Here is an 18519-nt window from a genome sequence, read left to right on the forward strand (position 1 = left end):
CAGTGTGTTGACTTACAGTGTTTGATCAAAATTCAAAAGGCATTTGGAACAAAATATTTATAACGTGAGCAAGACTATTTTTCCCCCATGTACCCAGACACTCACTTGCTTTGGGAATCTAGTACTGACACGGCTGAATGTGAGGAGTAATTGCTCCCCTGAGGTCAGCAGTAGCTTTTGTGAGCAGCTCTGTGAAGCAGAGGTGGCTGTTCTCTGCAATGAGGCTGCAGGCACTGGGAAAACACCTCTTGGAGGGGAGTGGGAAGGTCAGCACAGGCTTTGCAGGCTGCCCCTGACAGCCAGTGTGAACATGGGGGGTGCTGGCATAGAGAGGGAGAGCAGGGAGAAAAGGCCTGAGGCAGCTGCACTCATTGTGACAGAGCTGCTGGGGAGGCTGTGTGTGCTCAGTGCTGCAGCCCAGACAAACCCAAAGTGGGGACTGTGGTCCTACCCTGTATGTAAAGGGCCACAATATCTGAAGGCTTAATCCTGAGCTTTATCCTGACTGTAAGATGGTGATTTAGGAGAGGCTGAGTTTAACAATTGCATTGAGGTGTGAAATATTGATCCCCTTACTACACTGATTTCCTAGGGACAAATGGAGGGAATGTTCCTTCTGTGGGGCAGGGAGCTGGCAGTGAGCTGAATATTAACTAAGAGCTGCATTAAAGGCTAAGGGTGGGTAAAGCAGCACTGCATGACAGTGTGTGCAGGCATAAGGGAAGGGAGACAAATTAATTCTGAGCTGATTCTGATGCCTCCTGGGTCAGAACTAAGCTTGAACTCAGAGTAGAGTTAGTGACAAATGACCTCCTGGAGAGTGTGCAGCAGGGCTGGACTCTGTAGAAGCCTTCCTGTACCTTCTCTGTGCCTTGAATGAATTCCCACTACATTTGAAATGCACTTCTGCTTGCTCTTACACTGCAGACCCATTGCACATGAAGTGCTCCCCATGGGCCCAGGGTGCTGGGGAACAGAGCAGGTTCCTCTTTCAGGGACACCACGGTATTACACACAGCACAGTGACTCCTGCTTTTGGAGAGAACTGGCTGACATGCTCCACGTAATCAGAATGCTTGAGCACAGGGGACAAATACCCCATAGACAAGAGGAAATCCACACACATTTGTGTCACTTTATTATGTTTGCCTGGACTCTGGTGTGTGTGTTGCACCTGGGTGCAGCTGTGCAGGAAGGCTGAGGAAGCAGCATGCACAGTGTCCAGGTGGGAAGCTCTTTCCTTTGGCTGCAGGCAGTACCAGTCACTGCAAATGGCTGCCCAGGGAGGGAAGACAGAGAGATAGACACAAAAATATAAATACTTTCTCCAGGCAATATAAATACTTTCTCCAGACAACACCGGCTTGGTTAGGGGATGCTCTTCTGAGTGGAGTAACTAGCAGGGACAGTCTTGGTTCAGGAAAGCTTAGGGGGTCTCTTCAGGATGGGCTCACAGCCCTGACTGATATCAAGGAGCACAAGTGGGAGACTGAAGTGCTGTCTTGTCAGCAAGCACGTGGCAGAGGCAGATGTGCACTTCCTGCAGACACGGTCAGTAGAGGTGGAGTGAGGCCAACAGCTTTCTGTGTCCTGCTAGCAGAGTCACTGGATGACCAAGATGCTTGTTGCGTGAAGCATGGAGAGGCCAGGAAGGGGTAAATGAGTTTGTTTTCATTTGTTCCCTGACCTTATCCCCAATTTTTTCTAACCCATTTCCCTAAGTTGTTGTCATCTTTCTCTCTCTCTCCTCCACCAATTCCTCTCAGATCCCATCTATCTGAGGGAGCCAAATGAAGCTCCAGGATTGGACACCAGACAGGTTTCTCTTCCCAACAATTTCCTAGATAAATGGATGCTGGGAACAATGTAAGAGAAAACGATTCAATCTCTCTTGCTTTGCATTATCACTGAAAATTAAACTAATAGCACTGACAGCCAAGCTAGAGCCCCTCTGTGGTAAACAATGTTACCTGTTTATAAATGGGAGAAGCCAAGGTTCTCACTGCAGGTCATGGAAACAGCTGGGGACAGGGCTCTGGGTTTCTCTGGTATGTTTTGAGACACAGTGTCTGCAGTTTTCTTTATTCTTTTCTTCCCACTCTAACTTCCAGAAAATATACTAAAGTATCCCTTCAAGTTAAGGAGTGCCCAGTCTGGGAAGCAAGCAGGAGAGAGAATCTGACTCAGGCTGGGTGCCAGGGATTAGACTTAAGAGAGGAGGTCTGCAGGACTTTCAGGTGATCTGTCTGACAGAGAACATCAGTGCAAGTGCTGAGTCTTGTGGTGCATTCACAAATTCATTCACATTCTTTGCACAGTCCTCTTGAGGAGGGACGGGTGGTGGCTCCTGGCATCTTGCAGGCACGTTCCTATGCAGAAAGGCTTCATAGCCAGAAGCAGCACCATGCAGAAACCATCCAAAGGCATGGGGATGCCCTGAGGGCAGTCAGCTCCAGCATGCAGGTCCTGGTTAAGCCCAGCTATGGCTCCACTGTCACAGTGCTGTTGGTGACACGGACACCGTACCAGCCCTTCCAGAACAGCGTGTCCTGCCCACCGTGCTCAAAGCGCACAAAACGCACCCCAGGCCCATAGCTGGAAAAGGTGTGGGAGATCTTTGGGACAAGAGACAAAACAGTTGTTAGTAAGTGTCAAATCACCACAAACCTACCCTTGTTCAGTGCACAAAGCCTCCAGCCCCACTGGCCACAGTCAGACCTACCAGGCTGGGTAACAGTGGGGACATTTACAGTGGGGGAAGCTTTGATCCCATTGTTCTGAGGCCACTTAATCACTCCCAGTTGCACATCGCCTTCACCTTACACCTGCTAGTGGTGACTCAGCAAGTTTCCAAGTGTCCTGTAAAGCAGCCTCCCTGCCTCCCTTTTCCTTCTTTAATCATAGGGTCATGGCTCCAGAGAACACACAACAGAGCCTTCTCCCTCCCTTGGAGAATTCTTCTGCTTAAAAATACTCCTGATTCATGTAGGTTGGGTGTCACCTGCTGAGCCCACAGCTGAAACTCACCTCAGTCCAGCTGCCATCATTGTCCTCTGGGATGGTGACAGTCTCACTTTTGTACTCAGCCAGCACATCCTCATTCTCAGAGAGCAGTTTCACACACAGCTCGTAGAGGCAGCCAGCGTCCCTGCGTCCTGCGTACCTACAAGGAGATCCGAGCTCTTGGTGTGTCTGGGGTTGCAACATGTAACCAAAAGTGTGTAATCTCTTTGCCATCTGTTGGAACCATCTGAGGAGGTGTTTTATTTATCTCTTGCATACCCCATTCCTCAGAACTCCAGAGGGGAGGAGCAGGGTGTGTTCTGTTAATGGGCAGCTGTTCAAACCAGCTGGGGCAGTGTTCTTTATCTCTCCCAGACCCATCCTCCCTCCAGGGGATCTCTGCTGTCCATGGGCCATCCAGGCTCACTGCAGGGCTGATACAATTCCATCATCCCATGGGGAGATGCTCCACCCAGGGGGAGGAGCCCAGCATTCCCACCTGGATCAAATCTGGCATTCAGAACAGCAGCACAGCCTGTTTGCACTGATTCCCAGAGGGAGACCAGACCCATCTCAGCACCACTGGACCCTTCTACAGGATCATCTCTGCTCCAACAGAACCACATTTGTTACTCCAGGAGGACTTACTTGGACTGGTCCTAACACCCTGACCAACAGGGTGTCAGGTCATATTCTGACTCTGTCAGTGTTTCTAGGATTTTTTTTTATTGCTTGTTTTTTGTACTACTACATTTGTATTTTTTAATATTCCTAGTAAACAGCTGTTATTCCTATTCCAATATCTTTGCCTGAAAGCCCCTTAACTGCAAAATTATAATTTGCAGGGAGGGGGTTTACATTCTCCATTCCAAGGGAAGCTGCAGCATTCCCTGGCCGACACCTGTCTTTCCAAACCAAGATATGGAATTACCTGTAAGAGCTCTGCAAAGGCTCCCCCAAACTCACTGAGTTACTGTGGCCTTGGTTTGAGATGGAAATCTGCAATGGTTGTTAGCCCAGCCCACCAGGTTCCCCTCATTCACCACAGAAACCCGGGAGCTGCCTGTGAGCCCTGTCCCACATCCAGGATCCCGGGACCTGGGGTTTTAAGGCCCAATATACATGAAGTCTATGCCCTTCCTGCTCTTCCTTTTCTTAACTCTCTGCCTGTCTGTCCTCAGAGCCTTCCTCAATACTTACCAGTCTCTTACCATGATTTTAGGCTGAGTTGTATCCATCAGCTCTTCCCAGTAGCCCTCAGCCCTAAGGTCAATGACCTGAGCCTTCTTACACCACCTGAAACACAAGATGTTAATTGGTATCACAGTCTCTCCTGGGACTAGGGGGAAACAAAAATGCCCCCCTCCAGAAGAACAGAAGAAAGCATCCTTACTCATAAGATGTAACAAAATATTTATGGACTTCTTCACTAGGAAATTCCTTTCCAAAGTCCCCTGGGAGCTCTTCAACTTTCCAGCCATCACCTCCATTCTCTACCTCTCCCCAGTGCTCCAAGTCTTCTGCAAACAGCAGAAAAGAGACTTGGATGAGTCCTGTGGGTCTGGGGAACTTGATCATCTCCCACTGGAACCTTCCTCTGGCTTGTGAAAGTTTTATATTAGACACAGCACTGATTTTGTATGAAGCCTATATGTTTGTTAAGTAGAGGTCAGGCAAAAAACCTTTAGTTTGACTGGCCCTAATCACCAAACTTTAACATTCCCCAGCAAAGCAGCTGTGTATGTGTGGGTTTAAGAAAATACTCCAGGGAAAGAATTTAGGTACTCTGAAGTGTGTCACCATTTTCAGTGTCACAGCACACAAACACTCTGGGGACAAATGCTGATTGCTTTATTTCTAAGTTTTCTAAAGCACTTAGTGGTATTTTCTGAAGCAGTAGGACCTTAAACATCAAGGTTTTCCAGAGGGAAACCTGGATGTTGGAAAACCTTGCAAAAGGTCATCTGTAAACCAAATGGGGAAGCTGTGTTGATACTGCTTTGGTCTATGATGTGTGAAATTGTTGCTGCTTGGGTTGTGAGGCTTGGTTATTGCTGCTTATTGCTAAGCAGCTTGTAGCTCTGGCAAGAGAAATTCATAGATTGAGAATAATGGCACAAGGGGTGTGTGCTCAGTCTCTGACATGGGCTGTGGTGAGGAGGGTAAAAACATGATTGGCCTGAGCTGCTCTGAGGAAAGAATCCTGAAGGGCTTGGTGAGCTGAAGGCAGACTCTCCCCTGAGATGGGAAAATCTTTCATCTCTCCTCTCATGGCCTGGCAAGAAGCAATACAGAAACAAATGCCACAGCCATTACTGTGTTGGATGGTTTCTGCAAAGGACACCTTTTTGTCCCAAACATGATTTAGATCCCTGCAGAGGTTATATAAAGTTAATGTCAGGTAAAGTCCTTTGCAAAGGCTGGCTATCAAAGGCCTTTGTGCTCATTAAATTATTTTGCTGCACTGGTTGAATGACTTGACTCTTGGGCAGGGAGAAAATTCTGCAACCTGACAGCAACTAAGATCTATTTTCAAGAATTAGAGATACACAATTCTCAGTGACTGGTCATCTCTCTGACACCTTGAAGCTCATTGTGACATCTCTCACCTTCACCACAGGGGTTCTTGATGAGATTCTTCCTTTTTTTACTCAGGAAGTAGAAATTTTGCCAGTTCTCTGCATCTGACTCTGCAGTGGTGAGGCCTTCCTGCTGACACTTCAGGATCCAAAGCTCAGCTCCGTCCACCAGGTTCTTCCACTGGCAGCAGACCAGGCGGCAGACCAGCACCAGCTCCACGGCAGGGATGGCAGCCAGGATCCTGATCAGGACTGTCTCGGGGAGGGACTCCATCCCTGGGCCAGGCTGGGCCCTGCCTGACACAGAGGGTGGAGAGGAGTGCTCAGGGTTTCCCACCCTCAGCAATGTCAGACCCTGATGCAGCAGAAAAAGAGGGAAAAGAAATATGTTATCTGAAGGCATGATTTTGCTTCCTAGTCTCAAGGTCTCCTGTTCCTCATTAAGTTAATATCCTGAAGCTGATTACTATTTTTATATTCTAGGTAAAAGCCCTGCAATCTGCCTACAAAATGTATGCAGCTGTATTTGACAACTGCAGTTGTGGGCAGTCTGTTCATTTTCCAGGCTGGAATCAGTCCTTCCAGAATGTCTGCTGCTGCAAAAATCAACTTCTTAGTAATGATTTCCTCTGCAGAGGGAGGCACATGGGTGTCTGTTCTGCCCTTAGGAACATCCCTGATAACAAATGCTGCAAAGCACTTCTCAAATATCAGCATTAAGCATCTTGCCAGCCACCTTTGCAGTGTTTTATTCTGTATCTGACAAGCTTTCCCTCAGAGTGCTGGCACTTAATCACCTTAGTCAGGAGCCTGTGTAAAGTAAAGGTCTTCAGCATAACTGAAAATAACTCAGCTGATACTCTCCAATATTCTATCATCTATGGCCTCATAACTGGAGGAATCAAGTCAGAAGCGTTTGCTCTAACTTCATGTGGTAATTCTGCACTCCAAGGAGCTCTCTGCTGCCCTGAGTCCCAGGTGCAGGAGCTGCAGGGCTGTGGAGAGATGAGTGTGCACATTCAGGGCCCGTGTCATCCCTGAGGGCTGCACTGACACTGCCTTTATGTCAGCTGGGTCCTGGCGCTGGGGAACTGCTGAGATTGCAGCAAACCCATGGATGCAGCCAAACTTCTCAGGAATGACTCATGAAGCCTGGGAGAGGACTAAGAACAGAGGTGAAATACCCTGGCATGCAACTTAACAAAATGCAACGGTGCCAAACCTGGACGGAAGGAAAGAAACAGGGAGTCACTGCTGTAACAGCATCCTAATCTTGACATTCATTGTGTCCTCTATCTGCACTGCACCCAGCAAGGGCAAACTGTAATTTAAAATTCCCTGGCTTTTATGGAGACAGCATTAGTGATTTCCTATTGTCCCCAAACTTCTAACCCTCAATCACAGCCCTGAAGGCTAAAATGTAATTTTTTAAAAGTAGGCGGGAGGGAGGGATCATGCTGGTTTTATGTCGTACGGGAACTTCAGAAGCCTCTCCTGCTCCCTGCCTGCTGATGGAGCCCTGTTAGCCGAGCTCCCTCCCGCACCCAGGAGAAGGGCGGAGGAACCTTTCCTTTCCTTTCCCAGCCCAGTTAAACATCCAAGCCGTGAAGGGCTTTGCATCACGAACGTGCTCCCGGGCAGCGCCCATCCCTCGACGGGCTCGGAAAACCTGCCAGGGCTCAGGGGAGGCGCCGAGCGCTCTTACCTTACCGCTGAGCGGGCGGGCCGGAGGAGAGTCCGGTCCCGATCGAGGTCTGAGGAGGCTCTGAGGAGGAGGAGAATGTCCCGGGCTCTGCTGAGGGGAGACCGCGGCCCCGCCCCCGCCGTGCTGGCCCCGCCCTCGGCCCCGCCCAATAAGTGCCTGCCCCGCCCTCGGCCCCGCCCAATCAGTGCCTGCCCCGCCCTCGCCCCCGCCCAATCAGTGCGGCCCCGCCCCCGCACATCCGCGTCCGGAAAGTGCCGAGGGCGGAGCCAGGTGAGCCCGGGGCCGGGGCAGGGCCTGGGGCCAGGGTGGGGAGCGGGCCCGGGGCCGGGCCGGGGCCGGGCCGGGGCGGGGGTGCGGCGGGGAGCGGGCCCAGGGCTGGCTGGGGGCCGGGCGGGCTGTCCGGGCGTCTGTCCGTAACGAGGGGAAACTGCCTTTGCTTCCGGCAGCTCGGGCCGTCCTGCCGGGGATTCCCCGTCGCACTCCTGCGGCCCGCCGTCTGCCATGACAACCATCGGCGACCTCCCCGAGGATGTGCTGGTGGAGCTGCTGTCGCTGCTGCCCGCCGGGGACCTGCTCCACCGCTGCCGCCTGGTGTGCACGCAGTGGCGCTACGTGGTGGACCTGACCACCCTGTGGAAGCGCAAGTGCCAGCGAGACGGGTTTTACAGTCAGAGCTTGGACAGGAGCGTCTCGGACTGGAAGATCTTCTATATGCTCTGCCACTCGAAGAAAAATTTAATCAAAAACCCGTGTGCTGAAGGTTTGTTTCTTATTTAATAAAGGACTCAGAGTTTCCGAATGAGTCAGAATTTCTGAGTCGGTGTCCTGCACGTCTTCCCTACTGCTGGTGCTGCGGGACTGTCCAGATACTGGGTGTAGCTCTGCTAGGTCAGATTCACAGCCCAACTCCTGCAATAAAACTGCTCTAGGTAGATAAGTGTGTATTTGCTAATACTTTGTGGGTTTAGCCAGAAAAATCTGGAGTCATAAGGCCCCAGCATAGCAGGCAGTGACAATTAATTTGCACTGTAAGTACAATGTGGCAGTGAAACGATCAGGTATTGGGATTAAACATTTGGGCAGCTGGAGAACTTTTGTTACCAAAGACTTGACTAATACGATCACCACAGTAATCCTACTTTATTGCTGCTGCTGATTTTCTGATGAGATCAGAAATCTGCTACCTACTGCCCTGGATGCCAACAGCCACATTAAAGGTAATGGCAGCATAATGACGGGAGTCACTTACAGCTGTAGGAAAAACAGTGGATCTGAAAATACCAAGTAGCTTCCTAGAATTCTATTGCTGATTCTAACGAAAGCTGAGATGCTGCTGGTAGCTGAAATGAGGTCCTAACCCTCACCTTGGACACCTGTGTTTTTAGAGAACTTCAAGCACTGGACAATTGATGCTAATGGAGGAGATCGGTGGAGAATTGAGGATCTGCCTGGAGCTCATGGAAATAATACGCCAGACCCCGCAGTACACAAATACTTTGTCACTTCATATGGGTAAGAACTGGATTCCAGTAACCTGGGACTGGGAAACCTGCTTCCTCCTGTCTGTTTGGAAAGGCACCATGGTTAGAAGGCTGGTGGCAGGCTACTGAACTTCAGATCACCTGTGGGAAAAGGAAGGAGCTTCATTAACCTTTTATGCCAGTTAGTCTGAAGAGATGGGTATTGCTGAGAGAATTCACAGCAGGTGCTAAATTTCTCTGCCTACCAGGAACTTCCTGTAATTTTTATAGTTAGGATAATTCACATGGGATCTCTGCTTCTCCTCTCTCCAAGGTGGTAAGGAAAGGTGAAGGATCTGGCGAACAATCAGCTGCACTTACATGACAAGGTCAAAGCTGTCTAACCTCCACAAGTGGTAGGTGTGTCCCACTAATGACCTGTAATAAAAGCTGTCACCAGAGGAGGATAAACAGCTTTTACAAGGACTAGGCAGTGGTTTCCTGTTCCCAATACATAAGTACAGGGACCCCTCTTATTTCAGCTCGTAGATAACTATACTTTTTATCTTGGGGTGAAGCTTACTCAGCTCATTTTCTTGTTAGGTTCTGGCTATGGATAAGGCAGGGTTTAGCCAGGTCAGCTTTGTGGGCCTTCAGGATCTGGGTGGGTGTTAAAGCTGTCAGGGAAATTCTGTGGAACTGTATTTCTGTATCTGTTTCAGGTCATGCTTAAAGTCTCAGCTCATTACTCTGAAGACAGAAGGCTATTTTAATCAGCTGATGGATGAGAAACGGCCTGAAATTACAGTCAAGGACTGGTGAGTGGAAGCACTGAAAATTATAATTTCTGGCATTGGTCTAGAGGTAAGTTAGGCTTCTAGAGCTTTTCATGCTATAAAATCAGTTCTTTATTCTTTGGGAGTTGTAGTTCTTGAGTAAAGAATAAGCTAAATTTAAACTCACTCGCTGGACTACAAGATGGCAATCCTGTAAAGGGTGGGATAGCTCTAAGTTCCAGAACTTCTCTATAGCTGTGGGGATGACATTCCTTTTCTTCTGCAGACAGGGAGCCCCTTGGAGACTGCTTTTGAACAATAAAGAAAACTGAATGGTGTATGTACAGCCCTGCTCCTTGATTCCTCCTGCCTCTCCAGGTACGCCGCCAGGTTTGACTGCGGGTGCCGATACGAGCTCACAGTGAGGCTGCTCTCCGAAGATTACATCGTCCTGGAGGAATTCCACCCTGAGCCAGTAGTCATTGAGCAGTGGAGTGATGCCAGGTGGAGAGAGGTGAGCAGCAGTCCTGGAGGCAGGAGCTTTACACCAGTGTTGTGACACTTGGGTGTTTCAAGTCTTACTTGGCCAAAAGTGCCAGTGGACTTTCTCTGCTCCTCAGATTCCTCTACTCTATAGAGAAGGTGAGTCAGTCCTTGCTATTGATGATGCTGAAGAAGCAGTAGTGTCCTGAATGAGGCAGGTGCTATTTTTAGGTGCCCAGCATTTTCTAGAGAGTATCCTCTGGGCTTCTGTGTTGTTTTAGTGCAGTCTTTTTAATTGTTTCTTGGTTTTATGTAAGATTCTGTCTGAATAATTAGGTAACAAGAGCAGATTTCAGGGTTTTTTTGGATCAAAAAACTGTTTCAAAACTACTGCCTGGATAGCCATGCATTGCAGACTTAACTTTTCTTAAACTTTTACAGGTGTTTAACTGGTTTGCTTTGCTGTACATTCTGCATTAGATGTTACTTATACATGCACTTAAGAATCATGCTTAATGTTAGTTTAACTCAGATAGGATTTTGGGGAAAAGGCTGAGTAAGAAAGGCTTCTTTCCCCTCCCTCACCCCCCAGAAAAATCCCCCGGGGTATGGTGCACTTCCAATCAAAGATATCTGGGCTCAGGAAGAGCTCATTCTAAGACTCACACACTGTACTTTTCTGAGCTTCTAGGTGAGCACTGGTTTATTTAGGCCAATTAAGAGGAATTCTCTTTTCTCTCCAGATTTCTCACACCTTCCAAAATTACCCAGCGGGAGTTCGTCACATCTGGTTTCAGCACGGGGGCCAGGACACCCAGTTCTGGGCAGGGTGGTACGGGATCCGTGTGACCAACAGCAGCATCACCATTGGGCCCCGGACATCATCATGAAGCAGAATGTAAAGGTTTGCTTTTACCTCAGGACTGTAACCAAATGGCTTCAGGTGCACTATTTGCCTGCACTCTCTGCGTGTGTCCTAGCTTTGTCTTGCAGCTCTTGTTCACAGCAGAACTTCTGCAGGCCCAGCCCTTTGGAAGGGTCGTCATTCTCCGTCCTCTTCTAGCATGGATGCTACTCCAGTTACTGGTGCCCTTCCAGAGAAAAACTGTGACAATTAAATCTGACGTCTATCTTTTCTAGTTAATATATTCTTATGCTAACACACACAGTCTTAAAGACACTTTCTTGTTTATGGAACCTAAGAAAGATAAGGCTAAAATGTTTAATTTCAGATTATCAATGGTATGTACAAGGACTCTGCCACAGATTGTTTTGTATGGTATTTTCTTTCCTATTTCAGTTTTAAGATTCAGTTAAGATTTATGATCTGCATCAGACCCTTAATAGCATCAGGAAACTGCCACCCTTGTTCCTAAATGCCGTGTCACTGGTAGTGAGTTCCTTACCCTTTCTCTAAGTGTGTGTATGATGAAAATGGTACCTGCCTTCCTATCCAAAACAGTCCCTTGGTGTTTGAATGAACAGGCAGAGAAAGAGGAGTTAAGGAGTCCCTTCAGGCAGCTGCCTAACTACACAAGTGCCTTTTGATTGTGCTGGGCTTTTTCCACATCCCCTTTGGTTTGTACTGAGCAGTGTAACCCAACATAAAATGTTAAAGCAGTGCCCAGCCTTGATCTATAATGTTCCTGCACTTGTTACCTGGAGGAAGCAGGAGGTGCTGGACAGGCTGGTGTACCAGATTCTCTGACAAACAAGCTCAGCTCCCTATGAACTGTGTCTGCCACCCTTGTATACCCAGAACTAATGCTAAGGCCATGTTCCATCTCCTCTGACAGGTGTAGGATTAACAGTGCTTTCCTTGCCTATTCTCTGTTAGGAGTAGGATACTTGGCAGGTGTCCTTGCTGGACAGATAAATTCCAGGTTGTTAATGCCACCTCTGAGGGAAAGGGGAGAGACCAAGGTTGTACAGCCTTTCATAGGAATTGACAGAGTTCACATACGGGCCAGAAAAGTAGTGGAAGCTCCCCAGAAAATAAAAATACTTCCTCACTGAAGAAGGGAGCCTGGTTTTGACAGAACTCAGCCCAGTTCAACTGGGGTAAAACTTAGTATTTATTGAAGACTACTTGGGATGGTCACAGTGGACAGACATTACATAAGGCCTCACTCCCCCTTAGCACAAATGTTGCTCTCATGGATTGTGTGACAGCTCCTTGCTGTCTATCACTGCTTGTGTGCAATGGAGCTGCCCTTTTCAGGTGAGAACTGCACTGGTAATAAAGCACTGACTCCCCAGGGACACACTGTATCAACACCTGTACTCTCAGACAACTGAACATGGGAACAGGCTCTGGTTCCCCGTTCCAAGTCAGTTCTTTATACAGTGGTAAGAGCACTTAAAGAGGCAGCAGCTGCTCTACATTCACCCAGAAGGCCAGCTGAAGAGATGGTAATCAAGGTACAGTTTGTGACAGATCTTACTCCACTGGAAGATCAGATGAGGCTTGAAGGCAAGGAAGATTTGAAGTCAGGTGCCTTTGTGAGCTCGCTCTTCTACATAGAGCTGCATCTAGAGAGAGAAACAAGCAACCAACAAGTCCTGTTGGTGTACAGGTAGGTGAATGGAAAAAAAAAGCTTGCAAGAGGCTGAATAGGAAGTGCTTATACCTTCCCCCATAACCAAGGGAATAAAATAGGTTTCCTATTTTACTTTGAGGAAACTTGCCCTGCTTTGATTACTGGCACAGACATCTGCAAGGCTAAGCTACTGCTGTAATATTTTTTAATGTTACATCACAGAAAACTGCAGAGCTGATGTCAGAGCATTTGAAGTTCAGAACTACAGCAGGTTCAGCACCTCTTGGTGAGAATGCTCTGCTCACCTTTAAGATGTCAGATGTCATGGTTTTCAGGGGAATGAGCCGGGGGTCGTGCATGTGCACATCGTGCTCATCAGCGAGGATCCAAGGGAAATCCTGGGGCAGGAACACAAGGTGTTACTGGCAGAGCCCAGCAGTGCTGTAAGCTGAGCTCCTCCTCAGCACTTGTTTTGTGTAGAGTAGCTGAGGGGAGGACCAGGTAATTCAGCCTTCCATAACAACAAAACACATACACACTTGTCCCTGATGCTCAGCAGAATTATCTTCAGTTACAGCATCCAACTGTGAGGTCAACCCACTTCACTTACTGCAAAGGTGACAGCTCACTTTAAAAGATACATTCTCAGCTGTCCTGAGCTACCATGCCCAGTTCATTACACCAGGATTTAACTGCAACTGCAGAATGCTTATGGTGTGGGTTTCCTTCCTGCCTTGAAGGTCTAACGGTGGGTCTACCACACCACAAGTTTCCATTACTAAGCAGTGCAGAACAGACTTCCATTTTGAAAGTTTTATACTTCACTAGCTTTATTTGTTGTGCCTTAGGACACCTAAAACAACTTGACTCAGGAAAAAAGTTTCCCTGTATCTAAGCAAGGAGTCTTTAAAAATAATCTTCCTTTAGAAAGTGTTCTGCACACAGTGTCCTGTAAGATAAAATGAATTTGTGCCCCCAAACCTACTAGTTACTCGAATCTGTCTTTCTTGCTCTTCACACAAAATCAGCCACCACACAGTGGATGGTGATTGAGGGCTGCTTTTTCGCTTGATTAAATTCAAGTACCTATTCTACACGCCTGAGTATTTCTAAGTGTCTGAGCAAGCACTGGGCAGTGAGCATTGTTACAATCTATATCAGACTTAAAGTTGTCTGAAGTTGTGGCTGTGTGTGGCAAATGTGCTGTCAGCTCACCACCATAAACCATTTCACCACATTTCAAGTACAGTTATGATGTGCCTCATTTGACACCAATCTACACATTCAAAATATCTCTCAGCCTTAACCTTGGAGATGCCACAACTCTGCACTGCCCAGTCTTTGCCCTGCAGCTTCTCACACACACAATCTCAGGTGCCCAAGGATGTCACTCACCTTTATCACCTGGATCTTTTCCATGTTGCGTGTGGCAGCCTCCCGTGTGTGAACCAGAACTGTGAAGGTGCAACCTAAGAGAAGTGTCAGGTTCCAGCTCAGGGGACAGCTTCCAGAGGATCAGCCAAGCAATGCCAAGCATTGGGCTGTTTGGATCCAAGTGACATTTACCTGGGGGGTTGTTGTCCAGCACAGCGTCGCACACGCTGATTTTCAGGATGAAGGCACGCAGTAACTGCTCCACGTGGGACAGCAGGGACTCAGAACTGTGGAGGAGACAGAAGTTGTTACTGGCACGCAGCAAAGGCCTGAAGTTGCTTCCAGAATATCTCCCAGGGCTGGGTTTTGGATGCCATGGGCAAGCAGGAATGGAAACCTCACCTAATGGAAAGAAGAGGCGGCTGGGTGATCTCAAAGACAAATCTCTCCACGGGGTGGTGCTCTTTGTCCAGGATTACAACCACAACTTTCTCCACATCATTCTGCAGGAACCAAGACAGAAAAATCCCTTCCTTAATACAAGCTGTCTGCTGCCCACAGTGTGCTTCACATACTTGGATGCAGTGGGAGTACACTCAGTTGTTGGGCCCGACAGCACAAGCCCTTATCCAAAACCTGAGTTCAGATTATTCTTAGCAATCAGAAAAATGCTTTTGCAAAGCCGTTTCTTTCTGGGTATTAAGCTGCCAGCTTGTGGCTAAGGCTGAGGGGGCTGAAATGTGCTAAACTGTACATTCCTCTAGATCCTGTTACATAACTAAGGAGGAAACGCACAGCCATCTCACTGGTCACTCTGGGACGGACACTGATGAAGTTAAGATACATTCAGACCATTGCCCAAACAGAGCAGCTTTGTACAACAACAAATTAAACCAGACCTAATTCCATTTTCTATATGTGCATTAAAAATGTCTGTAAAGAGCAAGGCATACAAAACCTGCCAGCAGCCTCCTGGAATGTTTCATCAGTCACACCCTTCTCTCTCAAAACCTGGAGTCCAGACCTACCTTTGCTTGCTGGTCCACAGCAAAGCATTCAAACCGTTCTGCCACAACAGGTGCTTAAACTGGGATGGATTGTAAAGCAGAATAGTAGGATGATGTAACTGGGAATATACAGACATGTGGCCTTGTGTGGTAAATGAGACAAGCAAGGCAGGGTCTTAAAAGCCAGGAAAGGTTATGATGTTTTTAGTTTAGTTAGGAACTTTTATCAGCTCGTATATTGTGTATGGTAAATTTGTAAACAAATATTGCAGTTAAGATAATATTTATGTTCTCTTACTTTCTATCAAATCCACTTGCAGTACTTTTGCCCAGTCTAAGCTCACCTTCTCCAGCAGTGGCTTTACACAGTGCAGTGTGTCCTGGATGTACTGGTTCAATTCTGGGTGGCAGGACATCTGCAGCAAACACAGGGAAGAGTCAGAGCTGTGTTTAATGTGAGCCAGGACAATGCTAAAAGACAAGATTTCAACAGAAGCACCAGTGTGTAGAAGGCATTCAAGTCATGCTTCAGATAGTGCTGAAAAATGCTGAGTTACCCATTCAAACCAGTAATTCCTTCAGGGAAGGGTTAATCAGCTGAGGCAGGTCACTGCACCCACAGAGCTGTTGTACATCTGGAATGTATACCCACATCGGCATACTGGGAATAGCATATTCCAACCATCTCTGTTTCCTAGGAAACATGCTTTCCTGCTACCTCACTGCACAGAGCTGGGGCAGCCTTTTACTGCTGTTGTCCATGACCTGCTTGTTCCATGAGTACTTGCTGTATCCTCAGCCACAGGGCTGTTCTCTCTCATGACAAGAACTAAGCTCTCCTCAAAAATTAGTCTATTCATTAAACAATCACTTTCAGAGTGTAAGTTTATTCTGAGTGTTCACTGATCCCTGCTGTTTTGCTTGTCCATGTGGCTGTCAGCTTCCAGGAAAATCTCCTACCTGGACAGGTACATTGTATTTCTTCCTCTTCTGAAAGATCCCAATGGGGTAAACTTCTCTGACGTACAAGATGAGGTGAACAGCCACTTCCAGGAATTCTGAAAGAACATCTGCAACTACTGAAAAACAGAAGTAAAGGATGCTGGAATAGGGTGTGGGAAAGTAGAGCAATACCATAGACTCAGGGGAACTTTTTTCACAGGTATTTTTTTTTTTTCTGCATAAATTTCACCTGCCTCCTCTTAGCTGCAGAAAGTTTAGGGACAGAACAACCCTACAACAACATTCCCCCAAGCTCAGTGCCCAGGAGGAGCCACACAAGGACACCAGCTGCAGCTCAGTACAACACATTACCTTGCCCAAAGTTAAGGTCCTGCCGTGTGAGAGTGGTCATCTTCCCCAGGCCCTGGAAGGAACCACAAAAGGAACAGTTATCCTCTGGCTCCTGTGTTATTCCTCTAGTCAGTTCATGGAGCTGTACACCAGAAGACCCTGTGAGCCACAGTGAGAGGTGTGAGCACCCCCTATAAGCACAGCACATCCTCTGGGACTACCAGCAGTGCACAAACCAGTGCTCACACCTCAGGATGAGAGATTATTCATAACTCAATTCCTGTGGTTTTCAATGTTTCTCCCTTTCTGGGATACAGGAAAGTTCAGACAAATACTTTTTTACTAACTCAAGAAGCACTGTTTTTTTAAAGCTCTATAGTATTTGCCTTTTCTGAGCCCTACCTCCTACCATAACACAAGAACTTCTCGGGGTTTTGGGTTTATTCTAACACCACCACAAACCATTGCTTGTCCAAGCTTGGAGCTAGATCTTCCACTGACACCATCACACAGGTTCTCATCTGCTGCCTCTGCCAACAGCTTCTGAGTTTTTCTGCAGTCCCAAGGAACCCAAACCCTGCACAGCTGCACAATTAAGTCAACTTTGTCACACAGGATTATGGAATACCTCAGGTTGGAAGGCTCCCATAAGGATCATGGAGTTCAGCTCCCTGCTCCCCTCAGGACCACCTAAAACTAAACTAAGTGACTCAGAGCATCATTCAGCTGCTCCTTGAACTCTGACAGGCTTGGGCCATGACTGCATCCCTGGAGAGCCTGAAATTTGTGAGCTACAAAGGGCAGCACATTATTGTGACAAATTGAGTTTCATGTGCCAACAATCAAACAGCAGACACTGGAGTTGAGCTTCCCAACAGCTTTCTCTGCATAGCAGACTCCATGCCTTACACAATTTAAGCCACAGTGCACGTAATTATCTATTAGAAACTTTAATTTGTTTCATTATTTTATCCACACTCTTGGCATGCAAGCAAATTCTAACCAGTAACAGCAGCTCCATTCATGAACTGCAGAGGTTCATGAACTTTAAATGCCCCTGGAGCACCCTGGCTCCACCAGTAACTCAGGTGTCCTACAAAGACTTTTAAGAAACCAGAAATATTCCAATAAGCTCTTTAGACACTGTTTTTCAAGCTGTTTCAGCTGCAATAAAATGTGTTTTTCAGAGCTACAAAGAATTAGTTCAACCTGCACAAAACGGGCCTACTCTCATCCCCAGTTTTTTAAAACAGTTATACCACTGTATACAAGGACTTTCTAGAATATTAGTGATCTGCTACACTAAATAAAATTAAGATAGTTAAATATCTCTCTAGCACTCTCATCAGAGCGTCCCTCAAATTAGTACAGAAGATCTATAGAGTATCATAAACAATCTGTGTTTTTATTGGTTTCGGTTCCTCACTTAAACGTCATCCCTCCTTAAAGAGAGGCCCAAGCAAACCAAGGGACTGGAAGAGATCCACCCTTCCACACAGTCACAAAGTAGGAACCAGGCACTACAGGCTCAAGGACTGTGCAGGCTGGGGGATCATGGAATCACAACACTCTGGGTTGGAATGGACCTAAAAGCCCATCTCATTTCAACATCCTGCCAGAGGCAGGGCCACCTTCCACTATTCCAGGCTGGTACACACTCCATTCAACCCGGCCTTGGACATTTCCAGGGATGGGGCACATCAGGTAACTCTAACCCACCGTGCCCCCCGTGCCCATCAATCACCAGAGCCCCGCACTGGCCCAGCACGGCCGGCACAGGCCGCCCCAGCAGCTCGGGCTCCCGGTCACCGCCGCTCCCTCGCCCACCCCGGTGTCTCAACCGCGGGAGCAGGAGGGAGGGCGGGCGGGGACAGATCCCTGGAGCGTCCCGGTCCCAGGGCACCGCATTTCCTCGGCACTGCCGAGCCTGGGACCCGCCCGCTCGCCGCTGCTCCCTCGGAAACGGGGCTGCTCCACACCCCGCACCCCCACTGCCGCCCAGGGCACCCGGTAACCGGCCCCCCTCAGCACGGCCACCTGGCCCCGTGTGTCCCCACACCCCCGTGTGTCCCCGTGTCCCCTCCCGGTGTCCCCCCGCCCGCGGTCCCCGCTCCCTTACCGGGCCCGCCCGTCACGCCCGCCCAGCGCGGGGCTCGGCGGCGGCGCGCGCGGGTGACGTCAGTGCGGGCCCGGCGAGCGCCCCCTGGCGGGCGGGAGGAGCGGCGCGGGGCCGGTCCCGCTGCCCCCGCGGGGTCCCGGCACGGCCGCGGCTCCCCCGGCACGGCGGGCCCGGGGCTCG

At 48.4% G+C, this 18519-nt stretch overlaps 3 protein-coding genes across 3 annotated transcripts; 1 reads left to right on the forward strand and 2 right to left on the reverse strand.

Annotated features, from left to right (window-relative positions):
- Positions 1 to 1155: 1155 nt before the first annotated feature.
- LOC310917994 (F-box only protein 2-like) lies at positions 1156 to 7392 on the reverse strand. Its single transcript, XM_083876662.1, has 6 exons — positions 7288 to 7392; positions 5613 to 5937; positions 4397 to 4523; positions 4204 to 4299; positions 3028 to 3163; positions 1156 to 2615 (listed from the first exon to the last, which is right to left on the reverse strand). The coding sequence occupies exons 2-6, from the start codon at positions 5854 to 5856 to the stop codon at positions 2481 to 2483; spliced, it is 738 nt and encodes a 245-aa protein (XP_083732788.1). The 5' UTR covers positions 5857 to 5937; positions 7288 to 7392; the 3' UTR covers positions 1156 to 2480.
- A 309-nt stretch (positions 7393 to 7701) lies between these two features.
- LOC310917992 (F-box only protein 6-like) lies at positions 7702 to 11721 on the forward strand. Its single transcript, XM_083876656.1, has 5 exons — positions 7702 to 8047; positions 8673 to 8799; positions 9470 to 9565; positions 9902 to 10037; positions 10750 to 11721. The coding sequence occupies exons 1-5, from the start codon at positions 7789 to 7791 to the stop codon at positions 10894 to 10896; spliced, it is 765 nt and encodes a 254-aa protein (XP_083732782.1). The 5' UTR covers positions 7702 to 7788; the 3' UTR covers positions 10897 to 11721.
- Positions 11722 to 11896: 175 nt separating this feature from the next.
- MAD2L2 (mitotic arrest deficient 2 like 2) lies at positions 11897 to 18385 on the reverse strand. The gene is made up of 9 exons (XM_083876663.1): positions 18340 to 18385; positions 16242 to 16293; positions 15888 to 16006; positions 15272 to 15343; positions 14323 to 14423; positions 14113 to 14207; positions 13942 to 14015; positions 12852 to 12944; positions 11897 to 12538 (listed from the first exon to the last, which is right to left on the reverse strand). Exons 2-9 carry the CDS (start codon positions 16279 to 16281, stop codon positions 12497 to 12499), a joined length of 636 nt encoding a protein of 211 aa, XP_083732789.1. The 5' UTR covers positions 16282 to 16293; positions 18340 to 18385; the 3' UTR covers positions 11897 to 12496.
- Between the last annotated feature and the right edge of the window lie 134 nt (positions 18386 to 18519).

The sequence above is a fragment of the Zosterops lateralis genome, assembly GCF_965231275.1.
Source record: "Zosterops lateralis genome assembly, chromosome: 22".
Lineage (NCBI taxonomy): Eukaryota > Metazoa > Chordata > Aves > Passeriformes > Zosteropidae > Zosterops > Zosterops lateralis.